Raw genomic sequence first — 20,253 nt, 5'->3', positions numbered from 1 at the left:
GTTGTAAATGATGAGTGCAATAAAGGAGCGATGATTTCTGCATTGGTTTTGCCTTCTACCACTTCTTCTTATAGTTTTCTCTGATTGTTTCTGAATCTCCATTTCGATGAGTGCGGTTATTTTTTTTTCACTTTGTCCCCTGCCATCTAGGAAGGTGTATATATAAATTGCTCTGTTGCCACTGCGGTTTTGGTCAGCACTGTTGCTCTCTTTCCCATGTATGACAGTCGAGCTCTGTCCGACGTTCTGAGGCATCATCAATGATCAACAAACAGACAGATACAGCGCTTTAAGAACACTCGAAGTCTTCTGCACTGACGATCCTGCAGATTTTGTTATGGCTGGCGTTGCTGAAGATTCAAAGGTTTCCACCGATGGCAGAAAAGCGGCCTTATCGCATAGTTTGTGCAGACGTATTGAAGAGCTAGTTTTTTTTACGTTGTCACTTCCGCATTTGCTCGCTGTTTCTTGTTATTGATCTATGTTGGTTTGCTCGTTTTGTCGAGTGGCTGGGCGGGGGATCGATAATCCTCATTATGGGCATAATAGACCGCAGTAGCAACATCATTGATAATTGTGAGGCGGCGGTTTTGAAGGCGATCGAAAGACGTCACACTAAGTCTCGTAATTGTACTGCTATTCCACCATCATCTGCTATAATAGCGGCGGGGAAAACGCAAGTTATCGTAGGTTTCATTTCAAGCAGCTCTTCCATAGTTAGACTGAGACGGGACCCACTTCCTACACAATGTAAATTACCACATAGTCGCATTTCAATTGTTCTTTCGGGCGAAGTTGGTATCGAATAACTTGTTTACGAGTATATGAAAAACTTTTTATCGAAAAATTCTGATTAAAAACAAACCCGGCACATAAAGATAAAAACAAAGACGACCCGGCTGCATTATAGGGTTTAAAGGAAGTCGTGGTCTAGGATGTGTTCCTTAGAGTAATTATCCAGGGACGACTTTATACTAATATACTACGTTATTCATATTCAAGAAAAGCGGATAAAAAGTTTGAGGTGAACAAGGTTTAATTAAGCGTTTTGTAATGGGCGGTTAATCATATTAGTAAGCAGAAATCTAGTGAGCCCGCTCATTTATATATTTGTTATGTTTTTTTTTTTTTAATAAATCTTACTAGAATCTTCAACATAAAGTGTCAGCGTTATATTTCATCAGATACAAAAAGGTCCATATCAGATTAAATCCCTATTTTAGCAATGGTTTCTATGAGGATTTCTCTCATGATTCCTTCTCTTCACAATAAGAGAAAGCTAATATAACGTCCGTTCGCCGAGCTTTTTGATGGCCATATAACGCTGATACTATTTGGAGCGCATTATTTAAGCATCTAATTTTGCAACAGATTTGGCAACTTTGTCCCGTGCGAAATATTTGAAATCAAATAGAAAAAGGCGCAAATTTATATAGAAAGCACACGGATATTTTAACGGAAAGTTTAATAAATCCGCATATTATCATGATAATTTATCGCCTGGTGTGTAATAGCAAGTATAAATTCATGCCACCGAATTTGATCGAAGACCATTGATGCTCTACTTTTTGTTTATAGTAAGAACATGCAAATATTAGAGCCAATGCTCCTCTAAATTTCAATTTATTCTTAATACGAATGAATATATTTTTTTGACCGACAATGCAATTAGGCTGTTACAAGCAGATTCGGCAAACTTGAAAATACAATGATTTCAGAACTAACTGGGCTAAAATTATGATTTTTCAATATATGTTAGAAATACATTCTTTTATTATTTTCATACCTTTCCCAACGTTTTAGCAGCTACTGAACAGCCATCTGTTTACGATCTGCATTCCCATATGCAATCTCCCTATCTATAGCATCCTAAAGTAAATCGATAATGGGATACGCTTTCTAGCCATTGCTTTTTGCAGGGGTGAGCTCTGTGATCACACGGACTTCGGTCGGAAAATTAGGCGAGTCGAAGATAACCTTTGATATTCCTTTACTCAATCCGGAAAGTGACTGAGGCATGGTGATAAGGTCCGACATTGTTGTCAAGTAACCAGACTGCGTGCTTTCGGTTGCCGAGCCAACGGGTCATAAAAGCCTTTTAAGAGAACCCGAGATGCCGGGCTGCATTCACTGTTTCATTTTTGGGGAAGATCTAGTAGGAGATGCTTTTAATGTCCGTTGTCAGTACTACTGTCATCGTTATCGGGCTTGATTTTTTTCCAGGGTAATGTCATTTTTTTGAGTAGTCCCTCTTAGACTCGCAGTAAAGATTAGATCATGCTTTGTCTATGGCGAATGTATGCTCCAGGCGGGTTTTTTCGTAGATTAAAGTTTTGCAAATTGCACGTGGAATACGTATGCCTAACTGGGCTAGACTCACAAGGAACCCATTTTGATCAGAAACCCATTTTCAGTATCTGGGTTTTAAATTCTGTGACCCGTTACATCTGAAACGCCAGTTTGGGCCGAGACAGCTTTTAGACTCCAAGCTCTATTACCGTAAAAAGTTTCCTGAATTACTGTTCTTCGTGTTTCCGACATATGGTCATTTCCTCATTTGTCCTCAATGCTTTAGTCTCCATCCTTGAAACGTTTACACCATTCACGCACTGTGGTTTCGCTTAAGGCAAGGTCCTTAATCTCTTAATTAATCTTCGATGAATTTCCGCAGCACTGTGGCCTTCGAGGAGTAAAACTTTAAGAACACGGAATTTTGGTATATTTTATTTGAGATTTTTGAGACTAAAAGATGTTCTTTTTTTTTAGGACTAATCTCTCCTGGAGTTTTTCCCTACAAATTTTTAAAAGGAATATCTTCCAGCCAAATTTTGTCTCCTAGCGGAATTTCCATTCTAACCTTCAGTACCAATCATTTGTACAAGCCATCATCCTGATTCATATCAATTGCTCGTAAAACAACCCATTTTAGAGAGCGGCGGTTTGAAACGCATTGCAATTGAGTGGGATAGACCTACTTATAGAGAAAGGTCCTTAAAGGGAATTTCAGTATTTTATACAAATAGCGTGTGTGTAGATATGCCTTATTAGTACTTCGAGGCAACCCCTTAATCCAGAAATGAAGCATGTGGTAAAATACCAAAAATCAGATCTTTGTTATCGCAGTTACGGTGCAGTTGTTAACCAATCCGTGCATGCATCATTTTGATATCGAGCGAAAGCTCACCCGAATCAGTATCGTCGGTAAGACGTGCGCCGAAGACCGACTCAGGCTCAGATGAAGAAAGGAATTTATTTTGCACTAGAATTTTAAGCACTGAAAATTATTAAGGCTATTTCGAATAACTTAGTTAACTTGGTGCAAGACATTTGTTTGTGATGCTTCATTTATCGTAGTTTATTAATGATCAACAAAATCAGCTTTATGTAATTTAGATGGCGGTTGATTATAGATTAAAATCAATGCACCATTAAAGTAAAGGACGCTTACCAAATATGCGCATATTTATTCTGAACGAAAAAAATTGGTTTTGTGTAACTCAAGGTCGTAGCATCCAAGCGTCTGTTAACGATCGTCGGTTGCCGCTCACGCACATTCGGCTTAAAGAAGGAATGGTTTGACGAGGCAACATGCCGTAACGGTCAGGGGTTATTCTAGGTTTTAGCATCCTTTTTTTATTTGTAAACTAGCCATAAATCTTTGAGTTGCATTTAGTTAATTAAAACCATAATTCATTCAACGCTCTGGTAAAGCGGCTACTTGAAAGTAATATATTAATATCTTTATAGTCAGAGGACAAATGGTAGCACAGGAGTAGAGTTCCTATTGATTACAGTAAAAAATTAAACGGGTACCAGCTGGAACGAGGAGACTTGGATAATTTATATAGGGCTTTAGGTCACCCTTTGCTTTAACTGATAGTTGGATTTCTTGTTCTATTGTAATGCACAAACCCTGGCAAACTAAATTTTTTTTATCAGCAGGTTGACAATTTCGTTCAATAAACGGGTGCTCTACAAATTATTTTTGTTTCTCAATGTCTATTTTACGGCGAATTCTCTCGGCATACATAATGCGCTCCGGTAAAGAAAATTACGGGGAATGTGTTAGCTGGATTTGTTTCTGGGATGCACGTGATTAAAGTTGGCCATCAACCGGCGTCTTAACGACGCATACGAATAAAGTCGGCCGACGTCTCTACGACGTACGTGAACGCGATTGAGCGTTGGCTGACGCACGTATATAAGTCAGCCGACGTCGCAACAATCAACGTTAATCGGATCGGCCGTTGGCCGACTTTTAATCCTTGTTGTTGATGATAGAATCGGCTGGCCTAATGATATCGACATTTGTTCCTGGGATGTCCTAAAGAAAATTTTTGGTCAAGAGAGCACACAAAAGGCATTTTTATTGCATGGAAAATAGCAAACGCAATTTGGCCTATTGGCTCTGTTCTTGGAATATCCTAAGCAGAACTTTCGTTAAAAAAAAATATTCAAAATACACTTTTTCTATATTACGAACAATAAATGCGCTATTCAGTTTTTTGGGCTTTTCACCTCAAAATACTGAATTTGGGTATGAGAACATACGTTTCATTTTTAGCCAGTTCGTGAAGATCTGTCAATTTGCAGCAAGAGGAACCGCTTCTAAATAGAATGCCACGTTGAATTTTCGTTCGTTAGACAGCATTTTCGCAAACTGAGATTTAGGCGTACAAGCATGTATCCGAATCCAGCTCTTTGAAAGCTTTTGACTGATACCAAGAATGACCCCCTTTTACATGGATTTCCAGACAGCAAAAAAAAAAATGTTCATTTGTGAAAAAGTTGTCGAATTCGATTTTTAGCTTTTCATGTTGAAATTTTCATTTTTATCATAGGAACATATATTATATGTTAATTCAGCTCGATTTATCGAGTGGTGTCAAGAAAGCCCATTATGATTACTTTATTTCGCGTAAGAACATTTTCGATATTTTAAGTTTTTTTGTAGAAAGAAGTATGGATAATATTTTGAGAAAAATTTGCTCTACTGAACTGTTCGACACATCAACTGCTATACCTTTCAAATCGACACCTATTAGAGCTTTGTTCAGAAACAGTAAAAAATAACTTATACGTAGGAGAACAGATTCAATAATGTGCTTTTGTTCCTTTGGCGCCGAAAAAGCAGTTCTTGATATAAAAACATATACTTTATTCGGGTTGTCGAAATTTATCAATTGGCAGTAAGGAAAACTGTAAAGACCGCTTTGTTTTGACTACAACAAAGATTTTAGATGTTTTTCTATTTGGCTTATAAAATCTTTTAGAGAACATCTTCCATGAAAAATTTTTAACCACAATGTATAGCTGGCACTGCAACGTTCCAACTGACTTTTGTCAGAAGTCAGTTTAAGGAAACGTTCGAAGCATATAGAAACTGGTATATATATGTAAGAAATACAATGGTGGCTTTTATTGCCACTTTTAAAACGAAAACCCATTTTAAATATTATATTTTAGCTAAAACCATCGAAAATTGACTATCTATATTCAAAATCAAAGATTTTGTTTAAAGGAAACTTTTTGCAATTTGTAATAATTTTTCATTGTAAAGCGGCGGAGTGGATAGTTGAAAGCGATGTGTCAATGGCTATATCGTCAGGAAGCAGGTAGTGATCACAGCACTAAAGCTATATTATTGACTGAAGTAAAAAAAAATCAAAATGCGTAAGTGGGAATTGGAACAAGAGAGAACTAGATCGAAATACATCACTGGCTAATGCGTGCGTACCAGTCACTCCCGTAAATTACTTGCCCACTTTCTTGTACCTCAAACAGTTTCCCCTTACTTTCGAATAGACGTAGGTATGTTCAAGGCAGCCTTAATGATTTATTTTCAAACTGACATTTATTTATCATTGTCGTCCCTTTCTTTTGTTTGCCCTCCCTTTCCTTGCTTTTCTTTATTCGTTTTTGCACCTGGTGCGCTTGTTGTGCCTCTTAATGCGGTTACCACCTCTGTTATAGCACTGTGTGCTACCATCGCATCAATGAGTCAGAAATTAATGGCTTTGACGGTTTATCTTGTGCCTACTGGCTGACTAGCGCTCATCCCTCGCCAAAACGCTTAACCGCACCACATCAACATACCTATGATCAACGTGTAGTTATTGGACAAAATAGCCTTTTGCTCCTACAATGATGATGGGGATGCCGATTGCGGGTGGGTGGGGGGACGGGACCGGGGGGACGGTGGCCCAACATAGTGGGACCGTGGCAACGCTCAATAAGTTCCACGATGCAACTTACCTACGCAACCATTCGCCAGCAGCTACAGCAGCGGTACCGTAGTGAACAGAACATACAATGCGAGTATAGCATTGACCCGTTAGCCATTATTAACATGCTTTTTCTTATCATCACCGTCATGATCATGATACGGCAGCGGCGCTGATCACGATAGTGTCGATGATGCTGATGTCGACAACGATGCTGGTTGATGCCCGCTGTATTTCGTTGCGTACCCACGATAGCGTCAGACCCGACCGGAGCAGACACAATGAACACACGAACGAACGATAGAGTGGCAAACGAAGACGATGTTTATTACAAACAAAATGTTAAGGAGTTACACGCCATCTGCCTGCATCTACTCACTGTAGGTCGAAGCCTGTTTATGTACGCTGGAGGGGGATGACGGTCCTGTCTGGCGATTGGTAATCACCCGATCGGGTTATCAGTTTGTAGAAATGAGCAGTAGTGTAACGTGGAGGGAATATAGAAAAATTCAGATATATTTCGATTGCAAACGTCAGCATCAGTAAAATATTAACCGTATCAGGGTTCATCGAGGGGTGCAATGTCTCCAAAAAAAAGATTACCAGACAAAAACAGAAAACACTATTTAATGTAAACTGTTCCATTATAAATCGTCACAAAGGCCTTTGACAGCAACACACGCATATCTGGCAAACTTGTAGTCACTCTGAAGAGTCATTATTATTTGGATGCTGAAATCTTATGTCTTTTCTTATATCTTCATATGAACGTTTGAGTAATATGAGAGAAGGCATCCTATTGGTAGAAAACCTGCATAGTTAACATATTTCCGATACCTTTACCATAGTCTCACGATTCTGTAATATGGCTAGCACATGTCATTATGCAAATTATTAGTTAGGTCACTGGTGAGGAAGAAAAAGAGGGCGCAAAGACATGACCATTAACGATCCAGTACAAAGTGATCATCACCGCATGAGCCCCCGCCGATGGCAGACGTTGGCGGGAGGCAGAAATTGTCGTCTTAAGCCCGGTGGTTTGGCAAAGGTCAGGGCTGAAATATTAGAAGTATTGTGTTTTATCCTACAAATAATAATGAAGACACTTTGAAATGAATGACAATGTAACATTTTCCATTTAGCGCTAACGTTTATCACTAGTGCGAGAGGTGTTATAACTTAAAAGAAAATGCCAGTTAGTACGGGTGCTTGATGCTAAACACGTAACCCCGTAGCGTTAGTAACAAGTATTAATAAAAATAATGTAGTTCCATGTTGAAAGCAGAACCGAGCTGCTCTTCATTGACCTAGTCCATATTAACTAAGTAAATCCCGAATTGTATTACATTATGTTATAGTGAACTTGGCGATGCAGTTCTCTATCAAATCCAGGATAGAAATATCCTAGATGCCTTTGTAAATCAAGTCTAACCTGAGTAAAATTTTGGCTTTTTAGAGCTCAATACTTCGGTCATTGGCGACATCTTTTCATCTACTTATATTTCGGTGCAGCTACGACATTAACTACCCGTTCAACTTAGGAGATAACGTTAACCAACTGTGACTATGAACGTATAATAGTAAAACGTCTATCACATGCGCCCAGGCCGTATACGCTATATCGTTAACGCGTATACCGTGATGCGTTTCTCGCGTGTACTTTTAAATTGTAGTTAAATTAATATATATAATATTTGTGACTCGCTTTATATTACTTCGTTTGCTTACAGCGTTATTATTATCATCGTTGCGCATAGTGCTGGCAGTCGCAGCGCTCGTTGCTGAAGATTTTGGAGGCCGCTGGTTACCTGGCTGCCTGCCTTTACGACGTGCAATTGCTATACGTGTAATTTCCTTGTTTCGCTCCTGGGGCTTCCTTTAGGTCTATTCGTCTGTCCACAGGCTTGTCCGTCTATCCGTTTGCCTCTTCGTGCAGTGATGACTCCTACACTGCGGAACTGGTAGCATCTGCTTTGTAATGACTTTTTGTTGCATTTACCAAATGTCGGATATACGTATATATCAAGAACGACGGCTATTGGAATTAGAAGCGGTTTCGAAAGACGTTCCCGTTGCATGCTTGCTCGTGTGTGTCTAGTTCTTGCAGTGATACACAACCAGGCGGCAGTATTATCGTCAGCGACGACGAATAAGCCAAAAGAAACGAGCTGACAGAATCCTGCGACAAATAACGGACGGACAAGCCGTCTGACGCACTCCTTCTGGCTGACGCATCTCTTGGTTCTGACAGACACAGCGACAATGACGGATGCTACCGCTACTGCCAATTCCACTACCAGCTAACACCAATAGTTACCACCAGTTCTCCTTCTACGATTATAACTATCGTAGCTGGTCAGGGTAGACCGTTCCAAGAATACAAAGGACATGACTCTTCCTTCTCCTTCTGGTTTCTTCCTTGCTTTGTTGCTTCTTTCCCTCTGACCAGCCCCTTATTTTACTCAGTCAAAGACGAGCGCGCCACAACAATTCTCGTGAGTGATTCATTTCTATCTCGAGGGCAGACGCGTACATCTGTACACTTTGGCAGTATTCGTCGATGAGCATGGTCGAAGCCTGTCGACGTGCAGCAAGTTACCACACAAAAATAACAGAACATTGTCGCATGATTATTAAAGCTTGTTGCATAGTCCGGATGCCCAACGCTCATGTGCTTGCTCATTCTGGCTAGTTAGTTCATCAGGACTAAATGACACAAACTAACTAATATACATATTCATCCCTTTAGCAGCCGGATTCCTCTATTGAGCCGTCATGTTGTTCGAACGCGCGTAGTTTAGGCGCTCGAAATGTACGCAAATTTTCTATAGACAGGAAATACGCACATCAATGTACGGTTAATGATACTGCATCACCGTGATAAGATCTTAATAATAACTAGAATCTATTAAGTGTTTCCTCTTTAAAAAGAAAGGATAGGTGCATTAGGTTGCAATATTACGCTAGTAGAAGCTATGAGAAAAAGAAAAACAATAAATGCCTAACTGTCATATGTAACCATATTATCATGTTTTGCTTGTAGGCAGCTATAATGTATCCGGCATGTTCAAGAATGGATTTATACTAACGTTGAACTATAGATAAATGAGCGAATATCTGACCTGTGAGCAACTTTGTGCCGCTCCTTTGGGTCGCCAGTATTATAAGTAAGTAAATTAAAGTAGATTAAACATCAGCTCTTATCTCAATGGCCTGTCGAATTATTCGACATTGTTTTTCTAATTGTAATCGATTTGATCGCACGAGGCCGGGCTTTTGCTCCGCGACCTCATTGCTTTATCACATTTAATTACTATTCTACTACCCCACATGCAGCCACACTGAAGAAAATCCACAAAGTTGTTCGGCACGTGGCACCGTTCCAACATTGCCCTTCGAAACTAGTTATTTTAACTGAAAAATTGTATAGCTCAGTTATTGGTTTGCAACTTCTTATTTTGTCATGTAGATAAAGATGAAATTACATGATGATATTGGACAGAAAACGGGAACGCTCATACTTTACCGTTGAATATGTGTTCCCCGTAGTATCCGGGTGGTAAGATTAATGCGTCATTTTTAAAAAATTATTAGTTTAATTTAGAATAAGTTGCAAAACGGTGCATGCCAATAACTTTAAGTAAAAATTGCTTATATTTGTGAGAACGATCGCGTGTCGATCGATGGATTGAGGATCGATGTGAGATTTCTATCTCTTCGCTTTAGAATGCTTTTTATGGGTATATTAAAAATGACGATAATGATATATGTTTCAGGTTTATTAAGGTATGCTAGAAAATCAAAAACAATATTCCTAAAGTAATATATATATGCAGTACTAGGTTCCAACCCTTAAATAAGCGTTTCAAACAGATACCTATGCAAAAATTTGACATTCAAGCACATGAATGGTTTTGACATTAAATTCATTTACTTTCAATTTACCTTTTCAATAGAGCTTAATAAATGGGCATTATCAGAGTTTACGACGTTTTTTCGTTAGTAAAGGGTATCTAAGGATCTAAATTTTCCGAATTTTATTTTTTTGGTGATGTGATTATAATTGCTTTAAGTTGGTAAGGATCTATTCTATGCGAACTTTATTGGACAGAAATCCACTAGCTACAAATAGATCATGACATATTACTCATGGGCTCATTACTCATTAACGAGGTCAGAAGTTGCAACGTATATAAATAGAAAACAGGTATTAGCCAGTTTATAAGTTGAAAACATTTTGAACTATCTTGGAACTTGGGTGGCTAAAAAGTTTCTTTTAATATTCCATCATTGGCTCATGTGATTGGAGTCCAAAAGAGTTCGTTCCCGCTAAATGATACTTATTATATTCGGGGACATTGGATATTTAGTTGGAACGGATCCCCAGAAGCCTTACGAGTCGTCGAATGTGCCATTAGGTCAGCCCACATTAATATATAATATTCTATTTACATAATTATTACACATATCTATTACTATACTATTACGCTGTTACGGATTTCTTTTTCAACAAGATTCCTGCCCGATGAGCTATATGCATAGAAAACAGATGTAAATGGCAAAAAAAAAAGCACTGTTATTATTTCGGTTCTTGTTGTTGTTAAAAATAATGATAATAGCTCACCAATCGAACTGGTGGAAGTGATAAAGCAATTGTTCATTAGTATAAAGTCGTTGCCGAAGGCTTGGCTGTAAAGGCCATTATCGACCTAAACGGGTAATCGTTGAATGTAAGTTATTGATACTTTTAGGAGTACTATATATTACTCACAAAAGTAGTATATATATACTATTTTAATATGCCTACGCTCGTAAATTACGGGTATATTAACATAGCTACTTGCTCTTTGCTTTAAAGGATGTCCCGTTAACCATATGTTGCATCAGAAAAACCCCGTAAAAATAAAACGTGAAACGTGTTTATCGCAACTGCATTTTTGGGATATATATATATATATTGTAACTGAAGGCGTGGCTAAAACTGTTGTTAAACTTTCCGTAATATCATGTATGATAGGAACCCATGTTGGTATCTATAGGCGTTACGAATGATTTACAAAACAGGTAAGTCACTTTTGTAATCGACTGCTGTCACTAATTGCCCTAGTGGAGCGTTTGTCTTGTTCAGAAAAAATCCTTTTTATGTACGTGCTAGAAGCTTGACCTCTTTAGGACATTGTCGCCCCCGTGTACTCTTGCTTAGTTGCCAATATCCGGGAGCCTTTAAATGAGGTTTCTTCTAACCTAATCTCATTTTTCCATTTATTTCAATGAAATTCACAAACTCAGTACAACTGAAAATTATTTTGAGAATCTAAATATTTTCATTTTCATCAAGGTTACGCTTTTTATGACGTGTCTGAAAAAGTGATAAAAAAACTACGGTTCATCGTAACCTTCAGAACTTCAATAATTATAGACAAAGTGCTAATAGTTTATATAACATATACTTAGTGTCGGATCCTTTCTATGTTTTGCAGATATCTGCTCTTGATATTGCCGCCGTCTAAGATGGCAAACATATCATGTTGCGATCCGGGATGAGTCGGCCAAAAGACCCTCGACTATTCGGACTTCTAAGGCCAGCCCCTAACGAAATTAGGATACCGACTAAGGACACCGTTATCTGGCTTTCAGTTTGGTTTGCAGATAAATAGCGGCATATTTAGTTTCATAGAATAGTAACTTCCTGTTTTACGAATCGTACAAAAACAATATGAGCCTTGGCGTAAATGTGACTCCCACTCGGACTGGGTTAAGAGTGGGGTCCGCAAAAGCATCTGCAGGGTCCCTTGGTGCATTAGGACTCAGCTCTCTTAGTTCACTTAGCCCTATATCATCTCTTCAAATGAACAACCTCAGTATGCAATCACCTAATTCAGGACCAAATGCATCCCCTTCTTCCACAGGTATCCAATGTAATAACTTCAGTAGTAGTGTTGACTTCTGTTCTCTGTCGACCATTCGCATTATAATTAAGTTATACATTTAAATAATTTAAATTAAAAAATAAAAGATAGTGCTATATGAAACAACATTTTACACAATAACTTTATGTCAATAATAGTTAATTACCAACCATTACTACGGAACATAATTAATCCCGGTGTGTTCTTTGAAGACTCTTCTATCTGACAAACAAGCTTATACTCGACGGTGATAAAAAAACAGACTGAAAATTTCGCATCTTTCAAAGTCTTAAAGTCATATTTGGACAAATACATAAATCTTTGACAATGACTTTTATATGTATATATATATAATAAAACTTTATATGTAGGTATGCCTTTAAAGGTATGCTGTCAATTTGTGCTATATTAAATTTATGCTACGTTTCTCCAGTAGTATCTGTAACAAGGCATAGGAAGGTAGCTGTGGATGAAAGTACGAAAACACAGCAGGTTTTTTTTGTGCATCGATGCAAACTACTTTATAGGACTCTTTTGTGTCACAGCGATATCTCATCTAGTGATATTATATTTTCGTATGTAATTCATAGCAGGAAATCCATCTAAAGGAGTAGGTGCTGGAGGAGACGGACTCTGTCGAAAGTTTGCTCCGAACATCTTTAACAAATCGAAATGCCAGAACTGCTTCCGACTTCGTGAAGCCCATTCTGCCGATGCTCTTGAAACCAGCCGGGTAAGTCAGTGAATTTCACTATTCAACTAAAAGACAAAAGAAGAGTGAGTTACTACAAGTCGGAAGACATAATCAAACAAATCGCATACGTTGTCTTCGCCATTGCGACTTGTTATTGTTGCTGCTGTAACTAAACAGAAATATGTCAGCATAGAACGTCCGCTTCTGCATAATTAACGGGTCCGACAATTCGCGTAGGATTATAATCACAAGCTGCATTTTGCCGGTGCAGCTGGCTTAGGACAGACGTTTGTTCGTCCTTTTCTTGTTTCATGCGCTATACTTTGCCAGTCGGCATGATGTAAACGCGCGGAAGCTTTCTTTAAATATGTGGTTTATGTCTGATTTGTGCCGACCAAGACTACGCTTGTGAAGCGGTGATGTTCCGTTGAGAACAGTGTCAAGTCACCCCGTGTGATAGAGTTTCGTGAAGGTACCGATAACTTACCGTTAAGGTACGGTTGCGCACGTTTATTACTTGCGTTGTACGTCTTTCAAGACGTTCTTTTGTCATCAAGGACTCTTAGAATATAACAGTATTCTCACGACACAATTGCACATCAAATATGCGGTAGGGACCCCGAGCGTATACTGATATAGTAAGTCCGTACAACAGTATAATCCCATAAAAACAGTAGCTGTTACCGAATAAAGAGCAAAAGACGTAAGCACTGGATGAGGTGACGATGATCATTTCTAGCGCAGTCGTGCTTACAAGGCTGCTTCCTTTCTCGTTTGTTTTTGTATTCAATGGAATCAACAGAACTGCAGAAATCGAACCTTCACTCAAAAGTTTAATGTTGGAACATCCTAGAAGACACTCAGATCCAGCCAGAGATACACAATCCACATCCCGTCTGTATCTCGTCTGTAGTTTACTACGCGTCATGTGTAAATCTGTTTCTGTACGAATATATAGCTGGTGGCCGAGACGCTCCGTTGTTTCTGCAAAGCTGAGCATTTCATCTGTATCTATCTCCAAGTGGATTTTAGTCGAAATGTGCATATTGTTTCAAGTGTAAATAATTTCATTTCAAATAAGAGTTTAGATGGGTAGATAGTTTACGACGGAACGACACGGCTATAGACGATAGCAAGCAACGTGTTTCGGACGTGGAATAGGAACCCACGGTTTAGACACATGTCATCATCGTCTCAATCGACTGTCGCTCCTTTCAATGCAAGTCTCAAAAGCTGTACGTTCGTTTCCGTGCTTAAAGATACGATCGTTGCCAGCTAGCAGGCCTTTTGAAAATATTACAGAGACGGTTGTAGTTACATTTCGGGTGCCTTTACATTCCGAGAGCACACGTGTTTACTGCTATGAATCATGCTATTGGACCTGCACCTATTTATGGCAGTATATGGTTATTTCAGACGGATTAGCAGTAGACCTTGTCAGGGGCCTGAACAAAGATGGTAGATAATTTCGACTCAACTTAGTCAATGTCGCTATTTTGAATAAAGTTCAGTAGTAGCCCAGATCGGCCCTATGATTCCTACAGCTATGACAATAATATGTTGCATTTTTACTATAGTATACATATCGGTAGTTGGTATACCATAATAGTAATATACTCAGGGATGGAGTCGAGTCGTTGCGGCTAGCGTTCTGCCTTTGTCGTAGCTTAGACAACACACTCGTTGCAAAAGGCACACATTGATATACTAGCGGGTGAACGTTCTTAAGCAAATACCGTTACGTAAATATCTAGCCATGAGGGCAGGGTCGCCTGCTAGTGCCTAGTATTTAATCGGTGGGCATACCATGTCACAGAAGCGTACGAATTTCTATTCTACACATGGCACATAGTTATTATGCCCCATAGAACGTTGGCCCCCAAGCGGCGGCCGCAACGGGAGCGGCCAGCACAGGAGCTGTTTAGAGTTGGATTTATGTTGATCCACCTTAACGCTGAAATTAGTATTAATTAGTAGTAATCTTAACGCACAATTGTAGTACAGATAGCGTTCGTGCGATTTAAGCAGTTTCTATTCTCCTGGATCCAAAGAAGAGCGCAGGCATAAGCATAGACAATCGTGTGACAAAATACATAATTTATGAAAACATTGAGCAGCACGGTTCTAAGATTGAAAAAACAAAGTACTAAGAAATTAACGTGAGGCGCGGGCCAGGACAGCCTGTGGTGAAGAGGTGGAACCGCGGAAAAGCCAGCAGCAAGTAACAACGGCTCTTTCCGTTCCGAGATTTTAGATAAAGGCAAGCTTACCTTGTGTTTATATAGGATATTCAAAGATTTACGAAGTACACGTTGGTACAGCAAGCAAACACAAAGCAATACATGGCGGTTGAAAACTTGTTAACCGTCTAGTAAGTATGAAAAATATAAGTGAATAGAATTCAGGTCCATTCCGTTTCTAACAGCCGACTAGATTACCGTGTTCCTTCTTTCAACGCATACACCTGTCGATATCACCCTAGCTCCTTTAACGATGACCACGGTTCCAATAGTCGCTTGTTTTGTTCCGGCAGATAGGCAGCATCGCTATGTTGCTATGCTACCCTACCCGTACAGTCGCGAGGCGGTGAAGGAGGCGGTGGTAGAGCATACATACCACAGAGTAATATTAACGCTGGACAAGGCAAAACATTGAAGGGTAACTGCTACTATGCTATTTTTGATCAGGTTTTCAAAGGGGCTCGGTAGCAGCAGCCTCAGTAAAAATACAAATGCTAAACGATTAACTATCTGTAACTGAATACAAGTATATCTGTATACTCTGTAAGGGACTTGAAAACCGTGTTGTAATAGCTATGCGCAGCAAAATAGATCGACCAATAGGATTACCTTAAAAAAGCCATCAAATTTTATTAATTCGCCACAAGGCTGCTTTGACCACCTTGTGCCTATTAGAAGGCGCCTTGCACCAAATATCTGGAACATGATTTTAAGGAAAATATAATTTCAATTCAAACCGTCAATTATAAACGGTAGAGAGTTTTGACGGAGACATAGACGCTACAATGCCTATTGCCTACGGTGTATCACAATACCAAACCGTAAACTAATGAGTACATGCAGTAAGAAAAACAAACAAGAAAACAATACTCTATATTTGATGTAATTCCATGAAACGTTCCGTAACTCAAACCTATTTAATCTTATTTAATGAATGGTATGAAGAATAAAGCCGAAATCTGCTTATTTACATATTACATTGTTCTGATGAACGTTTCGGTCCGTTAAGATCTCTAAACGGCTTGTAGTCTTATTATAAACCAACAATAGACAGATATCGTTGGCTGAGCATCAACGGTTGCTATCGAAATGCTACAAGGTTCTCAAGGGTTTCTAAAATAACTAAAACTTGTTTGCAAACAATTCAGTTCATGTTTGCGCCGCGAAGCGGTTAAAGATGTTTTACCCTAACTATTAGGATTTGTTGAATTAGATTCAGGCCATAGTCAGCCTTTTAATGGTACGACATTGTCGTTACGTATGAATGCGATCTGGCACAATTATTTATAGACATATTTAAAATCTATAACAAATCGTATACCTTTAACGATCCTTTGCTTGCGATCCTGATACGACATGTGTAGAATCAAAGGGTCATTTCCAAAAAAAAAAAAATTCGTATTTTTTTGATGGCTGTTACAATGCTTTTGTAATATCGTTTGAGGTACATCAGTCATAGCACTCAATGTTATCTGTGTTACACTCTCATAAAATGTTTTAGGTGACACGAAATGTAATTAAATGCGGATATCTGTTTCTCGCGCCAGATTGGGATTTTTCATCGCAAAGCAGCAGGACAAAGGTGACCACGGACTCTGGACAACTGTCGCCTATTTTGTAGCAGTGATTTCGTAAATTTGCAGTACATATTATCTGAATAGCTGCGCACGAATATAGTTATTCAAAAAATTATTAAACATTCTTAAGGTCAGTAATTTAATTGTTACATTGCTATATATCTGAAACGGCGAAGCTTAATTATTGACTCGAGCTCTCTGAATTTACACTTTTCGAACCAGCCCTTCGGGAAACCAGCCTCCTGAAGCAATACTTAGAGGAGGTAACGGACGTAAGACTTGAAACATTTACGTGGCTTAGTTACGGTATTACACATGAATTTTAGTGTGCCAAATAAGCAGGTCAACAGGCTTATTTGCTGCCCCGTAAGCCTTGCTGCCCCCATTTTTTACAAATATGGATGGCGCCAAAAGAAACTAAATATCGATGTTTTGGTCTTGTTCGTTTTAAATTTTAAAAACAGCGTTGGCAGAGAAGATGGTTTGTACTGTATGACGACGGGGAACTTACCTATGCTCTTGACGAACAGGTAATTAATAGAATTGAGGTGAAACAAATGTTTTTATGTATTGTAATTACTTCCCTAAGATTTTTGTCTTGATCGCAGGTCAAAAATGGCGTGTCACAAATAAAAATCATACGGTTCAGCTAAGTTGTTTTTAATTTATTATTCCGTGGCTGATGTACAAAGTAGATAGTTAATTATTAACTGTTGCAATAATATTGATGTTTATTCAAGATCGAATGCTGTGTATGAGACGTGTGTGTATGTGTGTGTGTGTGTGTGTGTGTGTGTCGTTTATTTAGCATGACCAAAAAATAAGGTCGCTAGGGCAACAATATCTAAATTTTATACCTAGATAAATGATGTGTTTCGGAACTGTATTACATGCAGCCGGACACTCTTCCATGCGCTTCAATCGACATGCGAAATGCGCTTGAAGTTGCGCTGGCAGACGAGTTGACTGGAAATCCTTTCAGTATTGCACTTACCTATTCAGACAAGATCCACTTCGTCAAAGCCACTTGTCGAGAGGAGTCTAAAAGGTAAGTGTATAATTTTTATTATAGATGCCATATAAATCCTATTGAAATTAACACCCTTACAGTTCTTAACCGACCTGATTAACGGGCATTACGACCTGTATAGGGAAAGTCAGCCACATCTGAGGATGTGCTCAAGACTGTGCGTCTGGTATGAGAGCAAGGAAAACATGCTCTACCCGAAATAATTGCTTCCGAAGAAAAACTAATAACCCAGTTTCGTTTGGCAATTGCCAGCGCTCAATGCGTGTTGAAGAAAGATTCCTATTACGATAGGATTTTCAGGTGAAATTTTATTTCGAGGTCTTCATTAGCAATCAGATACTCCTGTTTTTATACAGTATACGTAGACAGTCGAGGGGCTGCGTTTCTTTCTGTGTATGGATAGCAGTTCAGTACGTATTTGACCGTAGTGACTATTGACACTGTGTTACAGATGGTATGACGTGTTATGTAGAGCATCACCCAATATCCGGTCATCAGCAAAACGCAATCAAACACTTCCAGGCTCTTTACCTAGTTCCACTTCAAGTGGGCTCCGACAGGGCATATCAGGACTCTCAGGTCTGTCCAATGATGGGTCCAGTGCACTCGAAGTCGAGCACGAAAGGGAATGCAACAGGTAGTTGACTCTTACGGTACACGTTTTGCAGTAGCGCTATGCGGCAGCGGAAGAGTAAGCGTAATTTTGAATGAACAAATCAAGTTTCAATTTCAAAAAGAAGTGTACATAGCTCTCGAAGGGCCCATGGAGTCTAACGATGGTCTTCTGCATTCTGTCTGTATGCCTTCATTCACTTGTAATTATCTGCAATGCGATTCTAGGGAAACACCTGCTCGGCAAAGATTTTTCTCAGTTGGAGCACCAGCGTCGACGTCATCACCGTCTGACGACAACAGAGACGTCGACGAGCACGAGGTACACAGAATGATTCATTTTGAAATCAATAATAGTAGTATAATACTCCTATCGCAACATTTCAGTGTGGTATGGTTATTTACTTAATGATAACCCGCTAACAATTTGTGACTAGCTGTTCTTAGAGGACTATTTCTTGTCTCGATTTTTCTGTCTTTTATGCGGCGATCCTGTACAGAGCTTTTTACCGAACTATGTTATAAGTTGCATTAATAATCCTTGATTCCGATCACGAATATCTTCTATCTAACAGAGCAATCGCTAGTTCATAGTATTCACGTTTTGTTTGGAGAGTAAAACGGATCTGCAGATCCGTTGTGCTTAACAATGCATAGCCCAGGATAAACTAAAACGGAAAAAACGTTGTCGAATGTTTTCGAGAGTCGATAAGATTATTTTTGGTATATTGGTGCACTCATTCTGAAGCTGGGAAGCAATGGCTTATTCGAAACTTCAGATTCAGCGTCGCGAGCGATTATGTTCCTTCTGGACATAATAATATCAATATGATCTGTCTAACACCATCAACTGAATGTGCCGTTTCTATGACAGGTGTCATCGAAGGGTAATGGCGGCTCCGCGTCTTCTGGAGACTTTCTCTCGTCAAGTCCTTCAATTATGGTCTACCAGGTCGTTAACTCTTTGCTCTCGAGTACTGGAAAACAAAGTAGTACTGGAGCCAATAATGCCGGCAGTAACAACAGCAATAACAACAACAACAACAACAACAACAACAATAACAGTATTAATAAAAATGTGAACAATAATCAGAACAATTTGAACAGTTCGAACAACAGCAACAGCAACAACAGCAGCAGCGGCAGCAGCGGCGGCAGCAGCAGCAGCAGCAGCAGCAGCAGCAGCAGCAGCAGCAACAATAACAGTAACAACAACAGTAACAACAACAACAACAGCAGCAACAATAATAAAAACAGCTCGAGCTCAAACACAGGCAGTAATACAAGCCATGTGAACGTTGTCAATGTCAATGTAACAACTACAACCGGAAACTCTAAAGCCGTTGGGAAAACCCCTGGAGTTGTCCTGACCTCCGGACAGTTGCAACAAAAGCAACAAGCCACTGTCCAAGTTCTCAGCAGTAGCAACAGTAACAACAGCAACAAAACAACAGGTGAGCCCCGCTAATTGACGTCAGAAGGCTTTAATGTCAACCAAAGTTTGCCTCGACTTACATTTACGTCACATCGAAGTCATTGACGTTTGATATTTATCGTACTCTTTAGGGCTGACGGAACAAGTCGCGCGGAAACAAGCGGCAGAATTTGAACTAATGACGTCCCTACTTTAGCAATTCTAATAGAGTAACCTGCAGAAATTTTTTGCCTAGGACTCATTACGACAAATTCGGATATGTTTGATGGTCCACCAAGTCTCACGTCAACTCCCGGACTGAACTCGTTGGACGACTGCGAAGTGTTAAAGAAAAGGCGATTCCTCAAACGCGAGACTAAAGTGAGCATGCAGATGATCAAAAAGTGGCAGACGATCCAATGAACTCTCATCCTAGCAATGCACGTCATTGATATTTGCACGTGATTAGATGTAGCATCAAATCTAAAAACGATTTTATTGAGCTTAGTATTTTGCCAGAATTGTACCACGATCAGTATACCTCCGCCCAAAA

At 39.3% G+C, this 20,253-nt stretch overlaps 1 protein-coding gene and 1 long non-coding RNA gene across 8 annotated transcripts in view; one reads left to right on the top strand and one right to left on the bottom strand.

Moving 5' to 3' along the window:
- Positions 1–7,138: 7,138 nt before the first annotated feature.
- On the bottom strand, positions 7,139–16,570 carry LOC147757778 (uncharacterized). Its single transcript, XR_015322339.1, has 3 exons — positions 13,315–16,570; positions 7,953–12,892; positions 7,139–7,279 (listed from the first exon to the last, which is right to left on the bottom strand). It is a non-coding gene; the product is annotated as an uncharacterized LOC147757778 (long non-coding RNA).
- The window catches only part of osp (myosin phosphatase Rho interacting protein outspread), a 25,100-nt gene continuing 16,787 nt past the window's right edge, over positions 11,941–20,253 (top strand). For 6 of the 7 annotated variants that reach the window (XR_015322334.1, XR_015322337.1, XR_015322336.1 and 3 more), the window contains exons 1-9: positions 11,941–12,133; positions 12,724–12,866; positions 16,569–16,649; positions 17,109–17,174; positions 17,541–17,692; positions 18,126–18,311; positions 18,515–18,608; positions 19,161–19,740; positions 19,957–20,081. Coding sequence is in view for 3 of the 7 variants with exons in the window: in XM_086981714.1 (XP_086837840.1) it covers positions 11,941–12,133; positions 12,724–12,866; positions 16,569–16,649; positions 17,109–17,174; positions 17,541–17,692; positions 18,126–18,311; positions 18,515–18,608; positions 19,161–19,740; positions 19,957–20,081 (1,620 nt within the window). In the remaining 4 variants the exon portion in view is untranslated. The remainder of the gene's footprint in view (positions 12,134–12,723; positions 12,867–16,568; positions 16,650–17,108; positions 17,175–17,540; positions 17,693–18,125; positions 18,312–18,514; positions 18,609–19,160; positions 19,741–19,956; positions 20,082–20,253) is intronic. The other variant, XM_086981712.1, reaches the window with a different exon arrangement.

Source organism: Varroa destructor, unplaced genomic scaffold, assembly GCF_002443255.2.
Source record: "Varroa destructor unplaced genomic scaffold, Vdes_3.0 BEIS01000002.1, whole genome shotgun sequence".
NCBI lineage: Eukaryota > Metazoa > Arthropoda > Arachnida > Mesostigmata > Varroidae > Varroa > Varroa destructor.
This window is presented reverse-complemented; position numbering and strand designations above follow the sequence as displayed.